Source organism: Dermatophagoides pteronyssinus, unplaced genomic scaffold (genome assembly GCF_027571235.1).
Source record: "Dermatophagoides pteronyssinus isolate colony J.1.1.1.1 unplaced genomic scaffold, Derpt_VIB-CSIC_2022.12 sq0003, whole genome shotgun sequence".
NCBI classification, from domain to species: Eukaryota; Metazoa; Arthropoda; class Arachnida; order Sarcoptiformes; family Pyroglyphidae; genus Dermatophagoides; species Dermatophagoides pteronyssinus.
In genome coordinates, this window is record NW_027461527.1 from 3,633,934 (window position 1) to 3,657,747 (window position 23,814).

Genomic DNA, 23,814 nt, shown 5'->3' on the forward strand with positions numbered 1-23,814 from the left:
GTATTTGAATAATGGAGAGAATGAAAAAAACATCCGCATCGGTGTTAATGATGCATGTCTTCTTTCATTTTTTTTCTGACAAATATATTGTATTTCACCATATAGTAGTAGAATGGATTGAACATTGAAATAAAAATGATGCTGTCCATAATGATGATCAAGATAGTGTTCATCAACCGTCCAACAACCAAAATAAAGTTTGAAAAAATGAAATGTATTGATCATTTAGTTTGATCGAATCAATCGAATCGAATAGGTTTTTGTTTCCAATCAAATGATGGACAGCAACATTAATTTTATGAATCTAGATCAACAACAATATCAACAACAATCGATTAATAATAATAATAATGATATTATGACAATGATTACCACTATTGATTTTGATTGTGATAATAATAATAACGATGATAATGATAATGGCATCGAAGATGGTGATTATGATGATGGCGATGATGATGATAATGAAAAAGAAGATCCATTTAGTCCAAAATGTCGAATACCATTACCGAATCTATATGGTGGTGGTGGTAATGATAATCATATCTATTTTGATTCATCAACATTCATCAAACGTCGTAATGAACGTGAACGTACAAGAGTTCGTAATGTTAACGAAGGATTTGAACGTTTAAGAAATCATTTACCATTATTACCGAATCAACGTGAAAAACGTTTATCCAAAGTTGAAACATTACGTTTAGCTATTTCATATATAAAACATTTACAAAATCTTTTAGAATCTTGATCGAACATCGAAACAAATAGGAAGCTAATTGCGAAAAATTGTCGAACACCATCGACAATCGACAAAACTATCGATTATATCGATTATTACGGGCTACATATATACTCCAATGATCGAATGATGAACATTGAAGCAATATTTTTTTTTTTGTTCTTGTTTATTTAAGTCAATTTTATTTCATTAAAAGTTTAAAATTTTTTTAAAACATTTATTATTCGAATCAATTAATTAATTTAATAATAATTTTCATTGAAAAAAAACCATCATGGATCATTCATCATCACAAGCTGAAAAACGAGCCCGGTTAAGGCGTGCAAAAATACTGACCAATTCAGAGGATCGAATGAATCGTATTTTTGGTGTTCAATCAAGTCAATCATCACAAACATCATCGACAACAGCGAATCGTGATAATGATATCTCACGAGATTTACCACCACCATCATCATCATCATCTTCATCAAATACTTTTGATGCTCACCGTTCTGAATGTTCATCATCATCATCTCGTCAGGTACAATGTTTATATTTTCCAAAATAATCGAATCCTAATGATTTTTTTAAAATTTTCATAGCATATTATTCTTCCTAATCATTCGGAACAATCATCATCAACAGCAACAATCGATTCAATAGTAAATCAACCACAACATGGTTGTTTACCACCAAGAGATGAATCATTTCCACGTAAAGTATCATTAATATCATCACCAATACATTATAAAACATTACAACAATCACAACGTTTTCAACAGCAACAAAATTCAATATTATCCAAAATATTTATTTGGCCATCATTATATTTAATGAATTTGAAATTATTATTATTTACGATTTCTTGTATTGGTTCATATTATGGTTTGAATTTTACTGCATTATTTTTTACATTCGAATCGATTAATTTTGTATTCAATTGGTTAATGAATTATTATAATAATGGCCAATATAATGATAATGGTCAATGCCAAAATCGAATTTCAAACATTATCAACAACAACAACAATAATAATATCCGATTTACATTTGGACAATTTTCGGAAGATTTTTTCTTATCAATTTTCTGTTATATTATTATTCAAGCAATATTGATAATCAATAGATAGATATTTCGTTTGATAAAAATTTTAATGAATTAAAAATGTTTGTTTGTTTTTGGTTTATACTAAATAGACAAAATTATTTTAACGAAAAATTGAATGGTATTACAAATTGGTGGATTATTATCAATCAAAACATTTTTTTTTGAAATTAGATTATTGAATTTAAAGAGTGATACAAAAGATTGGTTAAAATTCTTATATGATTTTTCAAAGTTTTTTTTTGGTGATGAATGATTTTTAGCGTTTGACATTTTATATTAATGATGATTGTTCGGACAAAATCCATTTCATGATTCTGATTTAAACCTGTTTTCCAAAGAATTTTTTTTAGTCAGAATTCAATCATTTTGCATAGAAAATTTACATACTTTGTTTGAATAGGCATCAAGATCGGCATCCAATTCAGCGGCGGTTGGAACTTTTGTCCTTTGTCCACTAATGATTTTACAAAACAAAAAAAAATTAGAAAAATGTTTCTTTTAATGAAAAAAATGAATATTATTTACCGTTGTATTCCAGCACGTTGTCCAATTCTACCGCCACGGCCACGACGACCAGCAGCATTTCGCACCGGACCATTACGACCAATTCCACGAGGTTTATTTCCACCACCACCACCACCACCGATATTAGCAATATTCTTTTTGAATATATCAGGATTACCGATACGAGATGCGATATTTGTTTTGGCCGTCGTTGTTACCACTGGTTGAATTTGCATTGGGCGTCCTATATTTTATATTAATACGGGTAGATTATATATACAGGACTTTGGTTAAACACGATGGATGTTTTTATTTTCGATCATGGATATGATTTATTATTGTGGCTGATTGAATTTGATTGAATGTGCTGGGCCTTCAACAACAAAAAATGTTGATTATACTGCTTCTGCTGCTGTGTTGCTGCAAATTTTTCTCAAAAGGAAAATTCATCAATAACATTCGCGAATTTCAGCGTGTTGAGACGCCCAAATCGCCAAAAACATTACCCCCCAGGCAACAACAACAAAAGATATTCAAATCGAGGATCATCATCATCAATCGAATCGTGATCCCATAATTAATTGAAAATTTCTAAAAAAAAGTATTATGATCTTTCATGAAAGATATCAATCAATCAATCATTTTCAAAGGTCATCAAATATATACTGGGCCTCTATTTTTTTTTGTTGTCCAAATTTGTCAGGAAACTATATATGCCGGACAACAAACATTTTTTTGGACTCATTTTTGTGTTATAGCAGATTATTGCAGTAACATTTTTTCAATCATCACACACATAGAGCGCATTATTATAAATTTCATATCCATTCAATATTCAATATTAACATCAAGAAGGAAACGCAAATTTACCGTCGAGTGGTATTCCATTGTATTTTTTCATGGCACGAATTGAATCGTTTATCTTGAAGAATATAACTTCAGCTTTACCAAGTGATCGTCCAGATGAATCATAATGTACGGTTGCTTTTTTTAATGGACCAAATTCCGAAAATAATTCACGAATATCTTGATCTTTTTTTTTGTTTGTTCATTTTTTGATTTCAAAATAAAGATGATTAAAAAAGGTAAAGATAATGTTTAAAATGTTGTTCTTCGTTTTTCTTCAAAAAAATAAAGAAAAAAAAACATAAAATGATTAAATCAAATAGGAAATACCTGATACACCATAATCAAGATTGGAAATCATTAAAGTTGCGGATTTAATTTCGGCTACAAATTTATCATGTGCCCATTTATCGGGTAAAACTCTGGCCTAGGAAGGAAGAAACAAAAAGAATGATTACTCAATCTATTTTTTTGGGGGGGGGAAATTCATACATTTGTTGGTTTGTTTCGTCTTAAACCACCACCACCGCTACTTCCACCAGCTTTCATTTGACGAGCTGTAGCACCAATTTTTCGAATATTACCCGATTTACGATTACCACCACCAATACTACCACGGACTGAAGATCGTGCACCACGACCACCTTTAGCACCAATACCTCGTCCACGACGTCCAGTTGTAATACGATCACGTTTAATAATATCATCTAATGACATATCAATTCTTTCCGACATGATGATAATGGTAACTTTGATGATTTAGTTTGGAAAAAAATGAATGAAACGAAAAGCTGTTTTCTCTAAAAAATTCGTGGGAAAAAAAACGTGATTCTTTCTGCTAAACGGGATTCAGTTAAAAAAACGGAAAATAGATTTGTTGATTGAAAAAAGTAAAAAACAAACAAACAAAATGCGTGAGAGAAACGAAACAAAAAACCGAACACAAAATGAAAATGAAAATTTTTTTTTTTGGCTCAATTTTTATATAAAGGCTGTGTGGGCTTTTGTTGAACAACTTAACTCTCACTCTTTGTGTGTGTGTTTTCACCTAATTACATTTGCTCACGCTCACCCTCTCATGATGGCCGCATTTTTTTGACCGTTCATATACAATGTTCAAAAAAAAAAAAAATTCGATTTCAACATCGATAGAATCAATATTCGCGGATCTCACATAAACACATGTTTACCGAAAAGTAAAAATTGAAAAATTTTCATAATTTTTTCATGTTTTGAATTGAAAACAAATTTGATTTTTGATTGAAAATAAAGAATATATTTTCTGTATACAATTCGGATTGGATTCGAAAGTATAGATGTGAGATTCCGATTTTTTGTTGAAATACAAAACAAAGAAAGATAATTGTTTGAGCGTTGAAGCGAGAGAGATTTTGTTAACCAAAACCCGATTCAAAATGGATTCGTTTAAAAAAATCAACGAATATAATTGGATTGATATAACGGATGATTTTAAAAATGCAACCGAAAGTATGAAAATTTTTTTTTGTAAAACAAGTGATATTTTCATTATTAATATTTTCTATTTTTTTCCTTTTTTTTTGTAAAAAATTTTTAGAATTAAAACTTGGTGAATTAGTTCATGATGTTATGTTCAGTTTGTATGATGCAATGGCTGCAATTGAATTAATGGATCCAAAAATGGATGCCGGTATGATGAACAATAATAATAAAAATCAAAAGAAAATTTATAAATTTGAAGATATGATTCAAGAAAATTTAATCAAAATTGATTCATTCACTTATGAAGAATTGATTGGAATTATTGATGATACATATTGTTGTTTAGTAACATGGATAAATGGACATTCATTAGCACAAACAATGTTTATTAATGTTTTTCTACATAATCCACAATTAATTTTGAATAAAACATTGAAAACATTTTGTTTGACAATATTGAAAATTATCGATATGATTATTACATTCATAAGTCGTGCTAATGTTTATGAAGAAGAAGATTTTCAACCAAAAAATTATGGATTCGATCTAGCTAATAATGTAAATATATCGAAAATATTACCAATGCTCAAAATGATTGAAGAAGAAATTCGTACTGAAATCGATAATAATAAATCAATCGATAATGATCAACAACGAAAACTGGAAGCATTATTAATAAGAATAAAATTTACGAAAAATTTTTTCCTCTGTTTTTATTCATTCAAACGATATTTAAATCAACAAAATGCATTATCAATTAATGAATTTATTCAACAATTACAAGAAAATTTAAATCAATCTGAATGTTTGATTGATCAATGGTTGGCTACTATTGATCTGGGTATTAAACCTGCAATAATAACCAATGCTGAACAACAACAACAAACATCAGCAGTAAATAAACCTGATTATCCAACAATAATTGGTTTTGAACCATTAATCAATCAACGTTTATTAGCACCATCATTTCCACGTTATACAAAGATTAAAAGTCGTAATGAAACCGTTGAATATTTACGTAAATTATTACAACGTATACGTAAAATATTGAAAATTTATGAAATTGATAAATTTATTGATATATTAAGATTTTTTAATCATTATAGTCAACAAAAACAAACAACAGCAACAACAACAACAACTTGTATTGTATCTCGTTCATTATTACAATTATTTTATCTACCACAAGATGATTTTGTTTTTGGTGAACGTGAATTTGTTAATGTTATAAAAGAATCATGTAAACGTTTTATTAAACCACCAATTCTATGTGGAAAAATCCAAATGGAATCTGAAACTAAAGAAATTATTGAATCATTTTTTGATTTATGTTCACAATTTTTTAAAAAATTATTACAAATTTATGGCCATAATCGTGCAAGTCAACGTACAAAATTAGCATTAGTATTTAAAGAAATTATTTATATTAATGAAAAATGTGCTATATTGGAACAAATTCTATTGAATCGTTCATATTGTGATCATCTGCAAATATGGATAATGTTTTATAAATTTTATTTTGTACAACAATATTTATTTAGTGGTTTTGAATTGGAATTATATTCATTAAATGAATATAGTTATATTTATTTTGAATTAGATCATATTTGTGATTATTTATCATTAATATTGAAACGTGCCTTTGAAAATTATATGGAACATGAATTATTTTTAAGTAAGTAGTTTGATTTGATTTGATGATTTTTTAAAAATTATAATTTTACTTTTATAACTTTTATAATTTATAGATTCAACAAATAATTCAACAATGATAAACAACAATAAAAGTAATAATCGTCGTAAAAATAAATCAAAAATCAATAATAATAATCAACGTAATAATATGATACATGAATCATTTGTTAATTATTATAAAGGACTGAATCAAATGTCGGCTGCAATGTATCGTTTAATGATTGCATTTATAATTGATAAAAAAATTAAAATATTAACAAAAAGTTTAAATAGTGAAGAGATACGTTATAAACATCGTTTTGAACCATTATTACAATCAGATGGTACATTACAATCATATAATAATTATCGTGAATGTTTTGATAGATTTGTTGAATCAAAAAAATCAACAATAATACTTTATCAGGAAGCATGTCATCTATTTGAACAGGCAAGAAAATATTTTGAATCATTACAAAATGATTTAACATTTAATGATGAGGTAAAGTGATTTTTATATACCAAAATGGTACTTTTCCGTTAGCCGGGCGCATTTTTGTATACATTATATAAATATTTTATATATATAAAATATATATTGAAAAAATGTTTGTGTAAAGTGTGAATGCAAATGTGTTAGCGAGTGGCGTGCACACTTTTCTCTCAGTGATATTTAAAACAAAACAATAATTCGAATGTTCGATTGAATGCTATTTAGAATACTTTCATTTTGATATTTGCATGATAAATTTTAAAAAACATCCATGATAATAGTACCTGATTAAAGACTCTAAACAAAGAATAGAGCAAATGAACATTGTTTGGTTTTTAATTAATCAAACTTAATCTAGGCAGGTTAGGTTAGGTTAGGTTATAACTGTTAGGTTTTCCGGGTAGGAAAACCTAACTGTTTTTTTGCAAAACTAAACTTGAAATGGATCACCTGTAGATTAAGAACACCAAAACCGTTTTGGGTTCCTATATGAGGTTTTTTATGAGTTCTTATGGGATAGAATAATAATAATTTTATTTGAAAGAAAGTGCTTCATCCAACGGGATGTTTGCACCATTTCTGAAAATACAAATAAAGTAAATGAAAATACAAATAAAATAAATGTAAAGAAAGTGTTATTTAGAAATATTTACAGATGAAGAAGGATGTGTTTGCAAATGTTATTGAATTTGATTGTTTTTTTGTGATGATATGTACAAGTGTGGTGTATGATAAGGTGTTATGAAATTGTTACTTGCAGTTAATAAGTGGATAGGGTTTTGGATATAGTTGCATGTATTTATGAGTTCTTAATCTGCATTATCTTTAATCAAGGAAAAATTCTAACGAAATTCATCATATATTAGATTATCAAATATTTCTAAATTCAATCATAAATTTTGATTCATAAATTTTCATGCGAATTGCTAGAAAAAAAAATTTAACGTTTCACCACACGATTATAAATGAAGACATCATCATATATGAAAACTCTTTGCATTGATATTGGATATTTTTTTAAATCAAATATTTCTATTAGCAGTTAGGTTTTCCTACCCGGAAAACCTAACTGTCAAAGCCTAACCTAACCTAACCTGCCTAAATTAAGTTTGATTAATTAAAAACCAAAGAATGTACATTTGCTCTATCCTTTGTTTATGTATGTAGTTATCATTGAGTTGTGCAAGTTTTTGATTCCTAATCTAATATTCCCAATTGAAATTAATCGAAATGATAAAAATCTACTTTTATTTTAAATAAACAAATGTTTTTACTGAAAAATCCATAACTGAATGTTTCATTTGCACTAACATTTCGAAGTGTTCGAAACAACACTTCGAAATGTTCATTTGCCTGTGTTGCACATAATACCATATTTATATAACTGTATATCAAAATATATAAGTTTATACATTTATACAAAAATGCGCCCGGCTAACGGAAAAGTACCAAAAAAATTTATAACAAAAATTTATAATTTTTTTACAATTTACAAACGAGAATAGATTCAATCATATATAAAAGTTGCTAAAACAAATAATATTGTTTTGAAACTATTTCTTTCTGGTCACAATAATAAGGTATGTTTTGTTTGTTTGATTGATTTTTGAAAAAATTTACAAATTTTGAATTTTGTTTTTCCATAGGGTTGTGTTGAATTTAACTTTAACGAAACACCATATTTTCCCATCATACGTTTTGGTACAAATTAATTCCGAAAAAGACGAGAGAGATTATAAATATAATAAACACTGTGATAATATCATATAATCTGTCTTTTGAAAATTAAAAAAAAAACTTTAAAATTTTTTGAATTTTGAAATTTTTTTGAATTTTGAAAAAAAATTTCGAATGAATGAATGGAATTGACCTTTCCACTGTGTTGATTCACACAGTTCACACACCACAGGACACGCCTTTATGAAGGAGGGTCAAACAATGTTCAATTCGAACGTATTATGTTCGTAAGAAAGGTTCAGAGTTTGTTTTGGTTTTTGATCGAGCCAGATATATTCTTTTCTATTTGTTTGTGCTTGTGCTGGATGCTGCATTTAATTTTTTTTTTTTTTGTTGAAAAGAAATGTACGTGTAAATCACTGATCTTCAATTTGATTGATTAAAAACTGTTTCTCATTTTATTTTGGATGGCTCAATAGAAAAAAGAAGAGAGAGAAAAAAATTCCCTCCATTTTTGTTTTTATTTTGCGGGAAACAACAATAAAAAAAAACAACGAATTGCATTGCAACAATAGCGCAAAAGAATTGGTTTGAAACGCACATACATTCATTCATTCATTCGTTGATCATCATCGTTTGCATTCGTTTGTTTTTTCGAAATAAATTATTCTTCTTGGATTCCATGTTTCAAAGATGCCTACCATTGCCTATGTCGATGATAATGAAGAGGAAGAGATAAAACAATATACAAGCTGTTTATTTTCAACATTAATACGTGAACAATTGCTAAATAGTGGTCAAGTTGATGAAACAGCAATCGAAACAAATCCCGATCTAGATTTTTTGTATGTATGATCCTGCTTTCGTTTGTTTTTCAATTTTTTAAAATGTTTGTTTTTCATTTCCACCTCCCATTGAACTATAGAAACTGTCAACTTAGTAGTGCCTTAATGAAACAAATTGGACGAGATTTGAATGCTATATCGATAGAATTTGCTCGAAGTTCTGAACGTAATCGTGTTTTGGAACAAGCTCAACATGTCGAAATTGATCATATTAATTATGATGATTTTCGACAATTTTTAGAAGAATTATTCGTCGATGGTATTACACGTGAACGTATTGTTGTTTTATTTTTTTTCTGTTCGGATGTTGTTGTTCGTGCATATAATAATCGATTGGCTAGCTTTAAACGTTTGTTTAATTGGTTTCTAAACTATATACTAAATCGTATTTGTGGATGGATTGCTAATCATGGCGGATGGGTATGTGTATTTATTGCATTTGAACATTTCAAATTCAAATTCAAATTGTTTTGTCTGTTTTGTTTGTTATAAATTTTTAGAAAGTTGTTCTTGGAACCTATGTACCAGCTGTTAGTCAAACAGTATTCTATTGGCTTGGTAGTGCTGCTATCGTTATGTTTATGTACAAGAAAATATTTCAATATTGAATAATCGTCATCTATCTATCTAATCTAATCTAATATATAAAAAAACCCACCTGGATCTTCATTACAAATTTTACTTATCATCATTTCATATTGATCTTCATATCACAAAAGTCTTTCCAAAAAATTTTTTTTTTTAATGGAATTTTTTACTCTATTCTGACATAATCATGCCATATCTTTTATATATATTTTTTTGAAAAAATTTGAATAAAATTTTTTTTTTTGCATACGTACATTCTGAATTTGTCTTCAATCCAAAAAAATACATAAAACGTGTGTGTGTGTTCGATTGATTTTTGTTGTTTTGTTTTCGAGATAATCATAATATCATCGACTAATACAATGGATATTTTTTCATTAAATTCCAATAACAATGTAGCATCATTGAAACAAGTTCCACTTACATGTAATGGTCATACTAGGCCGATTGTTTATCTACATTTTAGTTCGATTACTGAGAATGGTTTCTATTTGATTTCAGCTTCAAAAGGTTAGTTTAAATTGTTCAAATTGTTAATTAACATTGCTGATTTATTTTCATTCAATAATTTTATAAAGATGGTAAACCGATGCTTAGAAAAGGTGATACCGGTGATTGGATCGGTACATTTGAAGGACATAAAGGAGCCGTTTGGGGTGTTGTTTTAAATAGTGATGCTTCATTAGCAGCCACTGGTTCGGCTGATTTTACAGCCAAAATTTGGAATACAACACAAGGTGATGAAGTATTTTCATTACCACATAAACATATTGTTAAAAGTGTTGATTTTAGTTCAGATGATAATCAATTACTTACATCAAGTAATGATAAAATTATTCGATTATTTGATTTAAATAACATTAATTCGGGTAAGATTTTTCTTATTATCCAAAATCCTTTCGATTTGAAATTATTATTATCGTTTGTCTTATCTTATCTTAGATCCACAGAATTTTATCGGTCATGATGATAACATACGACAGGCATTATTTTCCAATATCGAAGGTACACAATTTGTAAGCTGTGCTGATGATAAAACAATACGTTTTTGGGATAAACGTTCAACAAAAGAATGTTTTAAATTAACATTTGATCAAAAACCAAATGGAATTGAAGTGACTAATGATAAATCAATATTATCAATTTGTTATGATCAAAATGTTATATTTTTTGATCTAAACAGAATGGTACAGATAAAAAAATTTCAAGCACCAACAGTAATTGAAACATCATCATTACATCCAGATAAAAATGTTTTTGTTTGTGGTGGTTTGGATTTTCTCATTTATAAATGTGATTATAATCGTTGTGAAACAATTGGTAAATGGATTTTAAATGTTTTTTTATAAATCATTTTTATTTATGAAAATTTTTGTTTGTTTTTGTTATCAAAAAAAAACAATCACAGATTCTTATTCTGGACATTTTGGTGCCGTACATTGTTTACGATATTCACCGGATGGTGAATTATATGCAAGTGGTAGTGAAGATGGTACATTACGTTTATGGCAAAATACAATTGGAAAAACTTATGGCCTATGGAAATATGTTGATAGTAATGAAACGGAATAAACCAAAAAACCAAACGGATATCAATTGGCTTTCAATTGTAAATCGAATGTTTTTCCAAGATAATTGTAGATTGATTTCTACGACAAAAACAAACAAACAAAATCTTGTTAGCAAAAAAAAAAATTTGATCATATTTCTTTACAAAAATTACCATTTTTTGATCAAAACAATGGAATTGATGTTTGGTCAATGTTTTACATGTCCAATTCCAAAGTTGATTAATGACATGACTCATTTTTTGTATATTATCAAAATTTATAATCAAAATGATAAAATCCAATGCAATATTCAATTGCTGTTTGATATCCTTTTATTTTGTGAATAACAGGGAAAAAACAAAAGGAAACATTAATAATAAAATGTTATAAGGGAAAGAAATAAAAAGACATGCTTTTTCAGGTTACTTACCAAATTATATTGTGATTTTTTAAACATATCCAATGATTCTTGAAAAATAATATCAAAATATGTTTCAATTTCTTTTAGAAATTCTTCATCCTGTGCATAAAGTGTATCATTCGAATCAATACGTTCAATATGATATGGATAATTATCTTTACTACATGTGGCTAAATATTTTGACATATTTATCCATATTAATAATTTATAATTAGAATTTGTTTCGAAACGATATTCTTTTAGTACATTATATAAACCTTTAAATAGATATAATATACCAAGTTCAGGATTATCCGGTACAACTATCAATGTTGATAATAATTGTGATGAATATGAATATAAAAATTCATCATTTGAATAAAATTTTCCATCCAAATATTCTTGATATGGTGGTAGTTGTCGTATTAATGTTATTGTTAATTTTATAAATGAATCAGTTTGTGGTAAACAACCATTCATTAATGAAACATGTGAACTTGATAGATAAAGTTGCAGACGTGAATAAATATCATACATTGATGGTATGGTTATATAGGAAAATGCCATACAAGCATTAACAAATGATAGGGTTTTTTTCGTATGACGACCATTCACTAAACAATGTGCATCCATTGCTAATGTATTCACCTGTTGAACAATAAAATTCAACACTGGATCTAAATTTGAAAAATTTGCTCGTGATTCAATATAAAAATTTAAACGTGCTTCAAGATCTTGTTGTTGTTTACAGGAAATACGACGTATAAATCCAATAATTAATGTTGATATTTGACGTTTATCATCTTCTAATGTTAATGAATCAATTGAATCATGAATTAATTTACAAAGATATTGCATTGCATTCAGAATAACTGGATCAGGTTGATCATTCACCACCATCAAACAATCATCATCATCATCATTGATTATTGAACAATTTTGATTATAATATGTAACAATCAATTTACAAGCATCAATTTTTATCGATTCTTTATGAAATAAATCCAAATACGGTAGCAGATTATTCATTGAGAAAAATTGTTCACACGATATTCGTTTACTACCATTAATGATGATTTTTTGTAATATTTGTAATAATTGTTGTAAATTATCATATGGTTCATGATTATTAACATTTTTAATAATATCGCCCAATAGTTTGTTTATAAAATCAACCGAACAATATTTGGCAATAATTTCTGACCAACATGTTTCTAAACAGCATAAAAATTCCTGTCTTGATTGTTGCTGTTCAACGTTATTTTGATTATTGGATAATGACCAAAGATCAATGAATAATAAATTTTCATCAATCGAATATTTTTCCAGAAAATCATCTTCACGAACTAATGATTCACCGATACATTTGATTAGAAGATATTTTGGATATGCACAATCTTTTAAATCACGTTGATCTTCAATCTGACTATGATGGTGGTAAATATTCTTAATCAATGTGACTAGATTTGAAAGATTCTGTCCAATAAATTCGGTTGGAAAACTTGTTATCATTGAACTGAGTACAAAAGCCGAACAGCTTGTATTCTTGAAGAATTCAATTTTGTTACAAAAATATTTTAAAACATTATCATAATTAGCACCTTTATAAAATAAACAATTAAAAATCCAATTCATAGCCGGATTAAATAAACTATAATAAAGTGGATAACCAATGTTTTGTGTCGTCAGACAATTTCGTACATACGAACATGTCAATTGATCAACATTATCAATAATATCGTAAATATTTTGAAGGAAAATTTTCTTTGATTCAGGCAATAATTTGATGGCAACACGACAAAGATAAACACGACAATAAATTGCTATTAATGGATCACCAATACCGCGTGTCATCCGAGTTAAACGTAATAAAATTCTTTCATATTCTTCACGATGCTGATGATTTTCCGTTGATGACGGTGATTGAAATAAAAATCTATAAATTTGCAACACTGAACATTCAATATAAAAACGTGGTAATAATTCACGTATACTTGATATTTTATAAAACCAATTTAAACATGTTTCTTTGGAATCATCCGTTTGGCTATTTGGAATTTTTTTCTTTTTTTCAATACGATCCAAAACCAATTCACCAAAATTATCCAGAATATCGGTAATCAGTACGAATTTACTTGGATAAAAATGTATAGCATTTATTGTTGATAATTGTTTTGAACATTGTATGGCAATTTTTAATGCTTTCACTCGTTGATCACTATCCCAGGCATTTTTAATGGCCAAATTCATTTCATCAATACGTTTAATATATTCTTGTTGACTTAGATCATGCATTTCATTTATAGAACCTTCTTCCAGTTCATCCAATTGTTCTAAACGTGTACGAACTTTTTGCGATACATTCGGTGTTGATAACGTACCTTTATCAAATTGAAACGATGAACGAATTGTTAATTTTTCCACTGTATTAAATTTATTAAGAATTTTCATTCGAAATGATTGCCAATGATTAAAATCATTGCCAATATAGACATTTTTTGCTTTACCAAATGTTTTCGAAATATTTTCATCATCATCATCATCATCGTTAACAATTTGATTTTCGACCGAAGAAGAAGACAAAGCAACCGATAATGGATCCAAACCATTCCATGTAGTTTTAACCAATTTCGCATCAATAGAATTGGTCTTTCCAATTGGTTTTTTATCATTTTGGCTAGATGATGATGAATCAATTTCCGAATCAAATTGCATAACAGATGATAATGGATGATCATAATGATGAACAGATGAAAATTTTGATGGCTTAACCATGGTTATCTTATTTTTTGATTTCGAATATCTAATCAATGATAATAAACTATATTACCAAACATCAACCAAACTCCTGAAAAAATAAAACTTACAAATTCATAATTCCTGTCGTTCGAACAAAACAAACCAAAACCAAAACAAAAACAGAAAAAATTTCAATAAAAAAAAACAAATCAAAAAATCCCATCCGAAACACAAAAAAATCCTATTGTAACCCGACCAATACCCAAACAAGTGATAATAGAAATTCAAAATTCAAAAATTTTCAATTTTTTTTTTTGGTTTATTTTCATTCTTTTTTTTGTTTTGTTTTTTTTGGAAATATCAAAAATTTTTGTTCCAAAATAAAAATCGATTAGATCAAGTTATAATTTTTTTCTTCGTTTTTTTTAAAGTTTTATCGTTACATTTTACAAAATTGTGTTTGTTTTGAAAGTGCGACATAGAGAGCGAGAGTGAGAGAGTGAAAGTGAAAACATTCGAATGATGATAAGATATTTTTTGTTTTGTTTTTTTTCTGATTAGTTTACAATATTTATAATGTGAATTGGAATACAAAAAGTGTTTTTTGTTTGTTTCTGTTACAAATATGAATTATTGATTGATTGATTAGTGAATGAGAAGAAAAAACAAAAGTAGAAATTGAAAATTTGATTATTGATCACATCCAAATTATACACGAAAAGAAATGAGAACAAAAAAAAAGTTTTATGCTGTGTTTATGATGATGATGATGGAAGCAAAAGAAAAAAGAAAAAAAGTTATCAAATTTGTCCAATATTCCTATATGATATTCTGTATTTGAATATTTTTTTTGATCGAATTCTGTGTGTAAAAACTCACTATTATTAAATTAAACTCGTTATTATTATTGATTATTGATTATGAAATTGTATATTGTTTGGTCATATATAGAGATTTGTAAATAGACAAACAAACAAACGAAAAACAAACAAAAATGATGAGAAAAAACTAGAAAATCCGACTAGCCGGGTAAATTATTTGTTGCATATGTTGTGGTGTGATTCAGAATGAATGAATTATTAGATCCATATATGGGAGAGAAAATGATGATGATGATATAAAGAGTGGTCAAACCAAATTCAAAAGATCAATTGAAAATGATATATATTCAAAGATGTGTGTGTGTGTGTTACACCAATATACAAAAACATATAAATGGTGTTTGTTTGTAAATTTCAATCATTATTATTTTACTTGCTTGGTTTCCATTTTGTAGATCAGAGTATCTTCGCGATGGGTTAGTGGCGGTTGTTGTTAAATTTTCGAATAAATCATCGGGTAAAATGTGTTTTTCTTTCGGTTTGAAGGCACATTATATATGAAAGAGATAATTGTTTCAGATTTTTTTTTGGATTCGTTTCAACTTGAAATCAACAAGATTGTTAAGGACGGGATCGAATATATATTGCATCGGTGATCAATGATTGATGATGATTGATGATTATTGAAAATGAAGAGAAACAAAACAATGAAGAAAAACAACAACAACAACAACAAAACAAACGAATGCAAATCTCTTCACAGTTCTTTAAAATTGACCAGTTGTAAATGTTATAATGTTGCTGTTACTGTTATCATTAAAACCTTTAGTACCATCCGGTGCTTTTGGTTGACGAATAGCAATAACTTTTGGTCCATTTGTTTCTTTATTAATGAAAAAATTTCTAATAAATTGTCGATCAGTTGTTGTTGTTGATCCATTGTTACCAATACCGTTACCACCACTACCACCAAACGATGTTAATTGATGATCATCTAAACGATTTATATCGATAGCATAAAATTTGTCCGTTTTTTTATTTTTGACCAGAAGAAAATCAACTTTATCACCAAATTTAATTTTAACATTTGTGCGAATTTCAGCAGCATTAAAATAAATATTACCAACAATACCCGGATTATCTGGTTTTAAAAATCCATATAATCGTTGTAATGTTAATACAGTGCCCTTTTTTTAAAAACGAAAAAAAACATTGTAAACATTATTCATTCGATCAATCAAATCAATAACTTACCTTAAGACGATCACGAATAACTTCAACATTATAGGCACGTTGTTTTTTTGTCACTGGATTAGTGGCCACTTGAAATCGTACCGAATCACCAACATTAATAAAATCTTTTAAAAATTTCAATGAAATCATACTAAATTCATATTCAGCTTTATCCCAACCATTCATTATACCATTATCACCTTCAATACCAATTTTATCAATCAATCCAATATATTCTTCTTGATCATTATCAAACATTTGTAATGTACGTACAATTGTTCCAATAAAAATTTCACGTGATAAATCTTCATATAAAATCAAATCATTTTTCGTTGAAACATTTATTGCTTTCCATTTTCCATTCGAAAATAATGTATCAAATTCGACTGTTTGTCCAAGTTTACAATTATCATCATTACATGAAAGACTATGAAAATAATATTCATTTTCACCATCAATCGATTCAATAAAACCATAATTTTCTTTTAATAATATTATGATACCAGTTTTTCTAACACCACTAATTTCATCCGATTCGTTATTTGATAATGATGTATGATGATTATAATCTAAATTACCATTTGTAATTGTCATAAATGAATCATTATTATTATCATTTTTTTGAAATATTTCCATCAATTCTTTTGTCCAATTTGATGAATAAACATTATTATCATCATTATTATTAGTAGTAATAGTAGTAGTTCCATTCTGTTTAATAATACCATTTTCATTTTGTTGCTGTTGTTGTTGTTGTTGAGTATCTTTATTTTCAGCATTTATTAAATGATTATTCATTGTAATGTTCATTGGTGTTGTAAGATCAATTAGATTAAAAACTTCATTAACTGTTGTTTGTGATGATTGTTGTTGTTGTTGATTATCATTATTATTATTTTGAAAATTATTATGATTATTATTATTATTGTTTGGTTGTCGTTGTTTGGAAAGTATACTATTAAATAATGTACCATTAGGAAGTATTGAAATACGAATTGCTTGACATTTTTTCAATTGAGCATCAGTTATAAATGTAAATTCAACTTCATCATTTAATTTAAGTACAATAGTTGGATCTAATAATTCAGCATGTTTAAAATAGATAAGTGAACCTTCTTTACTTGGACATTTAATGAATCCATAAGTGTCCTACAGGAATTTTACATACATAGAATCAGTTAGTCAAAAAATTAAATTTTAGAAATTTCTTACCTTCAAACTAGCAACATAACCACGTTCACGATTTTCTGAATTTGTTGAAAATGTTTCAACCAAAAAACTAACATTAACAGCACGTTCATAATGTGTACGACGATCGGTTGCAATCTGAAATGTAACCAAATCAAAACAATTTATAGTAAAATTTCCACGAACATCTTTATCATAGAAAAAATAATCTTTTTTCAATTCTGGACAATAAATAGTTCCCGATGTAAGATTTGAACGATTATTATATTTAGTTACTTGTCCTCTATAAATTTTATCCGAAAATTCTTCATCCGAATTTATTTGTTTAGTAACATTTATAGCCAATTCTTTATTTTTTCGTGTTGTAATATCAAATTGTACAATATCACCAATAATCAATGATTTAAAATCTTCACAATCTGATGAATGAAAAAATATTTTCATTCCACATTCAGAACGTTCAATAAAACCAAATGTATCTTTAATAGCACTGATTATTCCTTGATTATTAGGCATTGATGATCGTTCCAATTGAATACTGGTTGCTCTATATGATCCATTATCATCAGTACTTAATACAAACGATACTTTATCATTAACCTTAAAATTTACATCATCAACAACATCATCAATATTGAATGGTAAGAAAAAATATTCTCCCATATTATCGAATGCAATACGACCAACACGATCATTTGATAATTCAGCTGCAATAACACCAATTAATCTTTCTGATTTATTCAATTTAATCATAAAATTATTTGATGTTATTTTACGAATTTTTATAGCTACTGGTTTTCCCGTACGACGATCAAATGATAATTCATATTCAACTGGATCACCAATTTTAAGATGTTCAATATTATCTTCATATTGACTAAATACAGAAACAACAACAACAACAAATTACTATTAACACTGAGTAAAATTTTTTAAATGAAAAAAAATATACCTAAAATGAAAGAATAAACGTGCTTGTCGTTCACAACATTGTATAAAACCATATGATACAAGCTAAATTAAAAAAAAGAGAAAAAGTTTTTTTCATTAAACAAATCAATTAAAATCACCATAATTGATTTAAAATACATACCATTTTTTCAATAATACCTGTCTCTTTGACACATGATGAATCCAACAATGATGTTGAATTTTGATAATGATCAATTGTCATTGCTGATGATGATGTTGTTGATGATGATGAAAAATTAAATTGATTTGATGATGATGATGGTGATGATGTTGATGAATGTTTAAAATGATTATTCGAATCATAAAATGTTGAAAATGTATCGGTGTTTGGCAAAAAAATCTTTGACTATAAAGAAAAAAAAAGAGTTAAAATTTACAAAAAAAAATCCAATAAAAACTTACATCCGATGAATTCGACATGTTTCGGTTTTCGAAAAAAATTGTTTTTTTCAACTTGTAATTAATTAATTAATGATTAGGATAAATGAATTATCGCAATATTTTTTTTTTCGTTATTGTTTGTTTTTCACAGTCAGTTACAAAATATTATTATAATTTTTTTGTTTTAAATTAAAAAAAAAATCGAATGTTTTTATATGTTTGAGTCGCAATGTGTGTGTGTGTGTGTGTGTTCGGTGTGTATACGATGATGATGATGATAAGAATTGAAGAAATGCCGAAAACACAAATTGATTGAATGAATGAATGAATGAACAAAATGTTTTTACAAGTTTTGTTTGTTTGTTTGTTTATTGAGTTTGATAATGAACGATGATGATGATGATGTTTGCGGCGTGTGTTGTTTATAAACTTTCAAAAGTTTTTTTTTAACAAATTTTTTGGTGAAAATGAGAGCGAAAAAGAGAGGAGAGAGAGGGAAAAAACGTACAAAATGAAAGAAAAAATAGACAAATTTTGAACTGGTGTATTTTTTGTTTGTTCTGAGTGAAAAACAAAACAAAGGTTGAAAATGATGTTTTTTTGGAAGAAAGAAAGAAAGAAAGATTCTATCGATATTCGATAAACGAAACGAAAAAAATGATGATGATTTGATGAATTCGGATGGGTTAAAATAGTTTGAAACATACACACAAAAAATGAGTTTTTCTTGCTCGAAAATTGCCAAAAAATTATCAATTTGTTTTTTGTTTTGTTTTTTAGGGTTTTTTTGAGATTCAAAATTTACAAAAGATTTTCTTCTAATGATGATGATTATTGCAATGAAAAGAAACAAACAGAATAAAAAATGATTGATTAATTCTCTATGAGAGTTTTCACAAAAAAGTTTCAGAATCGAATGTAAAGAATTCTTGTTTTTGTTGTAGTTTTTTCAAAATTTACAAAAATGTTAATTTAAAAAAAAGATAATCTCACCTATTATATAAATAATGTAGATGTGTGTGTTTGTCTTGCAAAATTATTCAGTAATTTCGTTTCGTTTTCGTTTTTTAAAAAATAATGAATTTTTTTTTTGTTTTGTTCACATTCGTTTTGCTTTGCTTTAAAAATTTGTTTATATCACAAAATATTATTGATGATTTGAAAAATATTGATTATTAATTAATTAGATTGGTTCACTGTGTGTGTGTGTAAAAATTTCTGTTATTTCGATGAGGAAAAAAAAGATCAAAAAATGTTTGTTTTTGGAAATAAAAGATGTTTATGGTTTTTTGATTCTTCTTCTTTTTTGCTTTGAGATTTTATCGATTTTTGTCACAATAAGGATATATTTGTTCTCTGTTTCGAATGATAAAAGAATGTCAAAGGGGGGAATATTACAAAAAAGAAAGAAAAAAAAAATAGAGCAAATTTGACTGATTGACTTGTGTGAAATAATAGAATGAAAGAGCTTTCAAGGACAGAATCGTGATAATGATAATGATGATGATAATCAGGTAGTGTTTGGTGATTTTATTTTCATTTTTTTTTGAATGGATTCGGATATTAATGTCTGTTTGTGAGGCACTAATAGTTTTCTTTTTCGTTTGTTTTTATAGAAAAAAAATTACAAAATGATGTGTCTGGCTGTGTGTGTGTGTGTGATATATTCGATTGGTAATTGAATGAAGATTGTTTTGTTTTTTGGTTATTTTTTCTTGTTTTTTGGCACACCGGACAAAATTATTTCAAATGCTCAATAGACAATACGCAATACACAATCACATACACAAAATTCACAATATATATAGAGAAATATTATGGTTAGTGGCGTTGCGTTTGATGATTGATTGATAATGAAGATATTGATGCTGATGATAATGATGATGGTCCAAAGAAAAGGATTTTTGTTTGGGAAAATATCGTTTTTGATGAGAATCGTTGCTGTGATTGGAAATATATTGTTTTCAACGAGAGTGAAAGTGTTGGTGAAGAAATTTGCAAAAAATTGAAAGAAAATAAGGGGACCGAATTTAGATATTCGTTGTTGCTGTTGTTTGATTTGTTTGTTTGTTTGTTGAGACCAGAAAAATTTTTCGAGAAAAGATGGATTTTTTTTCGTTTTTTTTTGGATGCGATTATTCTCGCAAAGATTGATGATGATGAAGAACAACGACAACGACGACGACGATGGTTGATGATGGTTAATATTGTTGATGATGATGATGATGATGATGAGAATCAGAAAAGAAAAAAGAACAAAAAATGCTCGAAATATACATTCGATACCACTACCACAAAGTAAGTATCATCATAAACTGCTATAGCAGTATCCTCGAACAAATAAAAAAAAGTAGTAGTGGTATGAATTAATGAAAACGAATACAAAATTTATGAATGGTTAGGATATTCGATTCGCGAAGAATGGAAAAAAATGAAGCATTGTGAAACAATCAACATACGCCATCTTTTGATACAATATTTTGGCTTTACCCTTTTCAAAAATATTCAAAATCCGAATCGATAGATGGCAGGAGTATGGTATCAAAGCAGCCAGAAAATAAAACAGACGACAAAAGCTGCTGCTGCTGCTTTGATAACCACCCAAGCCAAAAAAAAATTCAAGGATTTCCTCGTACAATCACATTTCCCCAAACGAAAATACCATACACCAGTGTGTGTGTACAGCCAAAATAGAAAGCAGCCAAACGACAATGAAAATCAAACCGATCGGATCAGACCGTGTATGTGTGTGTGTGTGTGTGCGTGTGAGGGTGTTGGCCGTGATGAAGGCCATCTTGATGCATTTAAGCAGCAGCCACAGCAGCAGCCTTCATAATCAAAAAATTTTGCCGCGCTCTATTCTTTTTTTTTCACACACACACACAGTATTATATAATCATTAGCATCATTCTCATGAATGAAGTTCGTCGATCGTTTCATTTTTTTCGTTTTCATTTTCGTTTGAAAAAAAATGTTTTTTTTTCGTTTTTTCAAGCTGCGGATTTCAACCAAGTTTTCAACGGAAAGATCCAAACTAATTTCCTCTGTAATTTTCTCCAAATAACATCTGTATGTTTCGCTTTGGTTGATTTGTTTTATTGTGGAATCATTTTTGGCTAAGAAAAAATCCAAATCAAAACGAGAGAAGAAAGAAAAAACAAACGGAAAACAAGGGTGAACCAAACAAACCCAGACACTATTTACACATCACTATATTCCGATAACAATAATATAGCCGCATCCATTTAAAATATAAATTCGATGCGATGTGTGATGATGATGATAGTTGCAAAAAAGAAGAATTGGTAGAATCCATATTAATATCGGAATGATTTCAGAGAGAGAGAGAGAGAGAGTTTGAGAGGAGAGAGAGAATGTTTTTCTTTTTTTTTCGGGGAGAGAGATAGGTTCGACGACATTCAAACAGCAAGATTCATACAACCAACCAACCAACCAGACAAACAAAATGAATTTGAAAATGAGCTGACTAATAAACGATAGTTGATGGTGTTGTTGTTATTCTTTGAATACCTTTTCTTTTTTTTTGTTTGTTTGTAAATAGAATCAGAAAAAAAAGAAAAAATTTTGCTATTGTGATGATGATGATGATTGGGGGCTATTTTCATCCAGATTCTCAGATAAATGTATCCATCACACACACACACACGAATTCAGGATTCGAATCAGACATGAGCATTAAGCATCTCGACTAACGAAAAATAAAAAAAAATAAAAAAATTCAGGGTTAAGGACCAGGGACATGCCAAACGAAAAAAAAAAATGAAGGGAATAAAAAACATGACAAACAAACAAGAAAAAACAAATTTGGAAATACAGTGCAATGGCCAAAATCCTTGACGATGGTGTCCTTATTATTATGGGGGGGGTATGTATGTCGAATAAATGAAAACAAGCGGCTATTTTGACTTAATGATAACTTTTTTTTTTGATTGCTTTTGGATAAAATTAATGAATATTTTAATTGGAAAAATTCCTTGATAAATGATTTTAAATTAAAAAAATTTCATTCTTTCATTGAAATTTTCAAATTATCATCGATTGCGCATGCGTCGATTCATATTAGTCATTTCATTTCATTTCATTCATTTTTTTTTTGATTTTTTCTTCGTAAAAATTACATTCAAAATGTGTAATAATAACGCGCGCAAGATTTTTTTTCATTTTTCATCATCACCAACAACGTTGCTGAATATATATTTGCTGAAGATAACCTCACTCTTGCTTCGCAAAAGTTCAACCACACCAAAAAAAAAAAAAAAATTCAAAATGCTGGATTCATCATCATCATGATGGGTAGTGGCATTGAGAAATGAAGAATTATTTTTTTTTTTTTGTTGAATCCAAAATTGGATTCAACCAACCATACCACACACAACAAAGAATATCTTCTTCCCTTCTCTTTTCAAATAAATACCCCTCGTCTTAAATCTATACTACCCCAACAGTTTTTTTTTCTCGTTTCCCTCGCTTTTTTTTTTTGGTTTAACCCACCATTATCTTCTTTTGCATTGACCACTTCCACTTTTTGGTTTGTTCATCCAACGGGTGTGCAATTCATTGACACTGAATGCTGTTGTTGCTGTTGCTTGTTT

At 28.0% G+C, this 23,814-nt stretch overlaps 8 protein-coding genes across 9 annotated transcripts; 5 read left to right on the top strand and 3 right to left on the bottom strand.

Moving 5' to 3' along the window:
• The first annotated feature begins 55 nt into the window (after positions 1-55).
• On the top strand, positions 56-763 carry LOC113792928 (helix-loop-helix protein 6-like). Its single transcript, XM_027342890.2, has one exon. The coding sequence runs from the start codon at positions 275-277 to the stop codon at positions 746-748; it is 474 nt and encodes a 157-aa protein (XP_027198691.2). The 5' UTR covers positions 56-274; the 3' UTR covers positions 749-763.
• A 100-nt stretch (positions 764-863) lies between these two features.
• Positions 864-1,915, top strand: LOC113792927 (uncharacterized). The gene is made up of 2 exons (XM_027342889.2): positions 864-1,262; positions 1,324-1,915. The coding sequence occupies exons 1-2, from the start codon at positions 1,014-1,016 to the stop codon at positions 1,849-1,851; spliced, it is 777 nt and encodes a 258-aa protein (XP_027198690.2). The 5' UTR covers positions 864-1,013; the 3' UTR covers positions 1,852-1,915.
• LOC113792955 (THO complex subunit 4-A-like) lies at positions 1,855-4,152 on the bottom strand. The gene is made up of 6 exons (XM_027342919.2): positions 3,672-4,152; positions 3,510-3,606; positions 3,204-3,365; positions 2,355-2,577; positions 2,217-2,283; positions 1,855-2,154 (listed from the first exon to the last, which is right to left on the bottom strand). Exons 1-6 carry the CDS (start codon positions 3,912-3,914, stop codon positions 2,149-2,151), a joined length of 798 nt encoding a protein of 265 aa, XP_027198720.2. The 5' UTR covers positions 3,915-4,152; the 3' UTR covers positions 1,855-2,148.
• Positions 4,153-4,383: 231 nt separating this feature from the next.
• Positions 4,384-8,629, top strand: Naa35 (N-alpha-acetyltransferase 35). Its single transcript, XM_027342917.2, has 5 exons — positions 4,384-4,667; positions 4,756-6,315; positions 6,389-6,816; positions 8,313-8,387; positions 8,454-8,629. The coding sequence occupies exons 1-5, from the start codon at positions 4,595-4,597 to the stop codon at positions 8,517-8,519; spliced, it is 2,202 nt and encodes a 733-aa protein (XP_027198718.2). The 5' UTR covers positions 4,384-4,594; the 3' UTR covers positions 8,520-8,629.
• A 304-nt stretch (positions 8,630-8,933) lies between these two features.
• LOC113792957 (apoptosis regulator BAX-like) lies at positions 8,934-10,170 on the top strand. The gene is made up of 3 exons (XM_027342920.2): positions 8,934-9,329; positions 9,410-9,749; positions 9,830-10,170. The coding sequence occupies exons 1-3, from the start codon at positions 9,178-9,180 to the stop codon at positions 9,935-9,937; spliced, it is 600 nt and encodes a 199-aa protein (XP_027198721.1). The 5' UTR covers positions 8,934-9,177; the 3' UTR covers positions 9,938-10,170.
• Positions 10,171-10,195: 25 nt separating this feature from the next.
• wmd (serine-threonine kinase receptor-associated protein wmd) lies at positions 10,196-11,830 on the top strand. Its single transcript, XM_027342918.2, has 4 exons — positions 10,196-10,427; positions 10,496-10,786; positions 10,860-11,237; positions 11,326-11,830. The coding sequence occupies exons 1-4, from the start codon at positions 10,280-10,282 to the stop codon at positions 11,487-11,489; spliced, it is 981 nt and encodes a 326-aa protein (XP_027198719.2). The 5' UTR covers positions 10,196-10,279; the 3' UTR covers positions 11,490-11,830.
• Positions 11,311-14,819, bottom strand: LOC113792951 (VPS35 endosomal protein-sorting factor-like). 2 transcript variants are annotated; one of them, XM_027342915.2, is made up of 4 exons: positions 14,735-14,819; positions 11,898-14,670; positions 11,641-11,796; positions 11,311-11,566 (listed from the first exon to the last, which is right to left on the bottom strand). In XM_027342915.2, the coding sequence occupies exons 1-4, from the start codon at positions 14,740-14,742 to the stop codon at positions 11,510-11,512; spliced, it is 2,994 nt and encodes a 997-aa protein (XP_027198716.2). In that variant the 5' UTR covers positions 14,743-14,819; the 3' UTR covers positions 11,311-11,509. The 2 variants fall into 2 exon arrangements, with proteins under 2 accessions (XP_027198716.2, XP_027198715.2); XM_027342914.2 differs by having other exon boundaries at positions 11,311-11,796.
• A 938-nt stretch (positions 14,820-15,757) lies between these two features.
• On the bottom strand, positions 15,758-21,448 carry Unr (cold shock domain-containing Unr). Its single transcript, XM_027342916.2, has 6 exons — positions 19,223-21,448; positions 18,942-19,166; positions 18,801-18,862; positions 17,873-18,725; positions 16,682-17,809; positions 15,758-16,614 (listed from the first exon to the last, which is right to left on the bottom strand). Exons 1-6 carry the CDS (start codon positions 19,238-19,240, stop codon positions 16,195-16,197), a joined length of 2,706 nt encoding a protein of 901 aa, XP_027198717.2. The 5' UTR covers positions 19,241-21,448; the 3' UTR covers positions 15,758-16,194.
• Between the last annotated feature and the right edge of the window lie 2,366 nt (positions 21,449-23,814).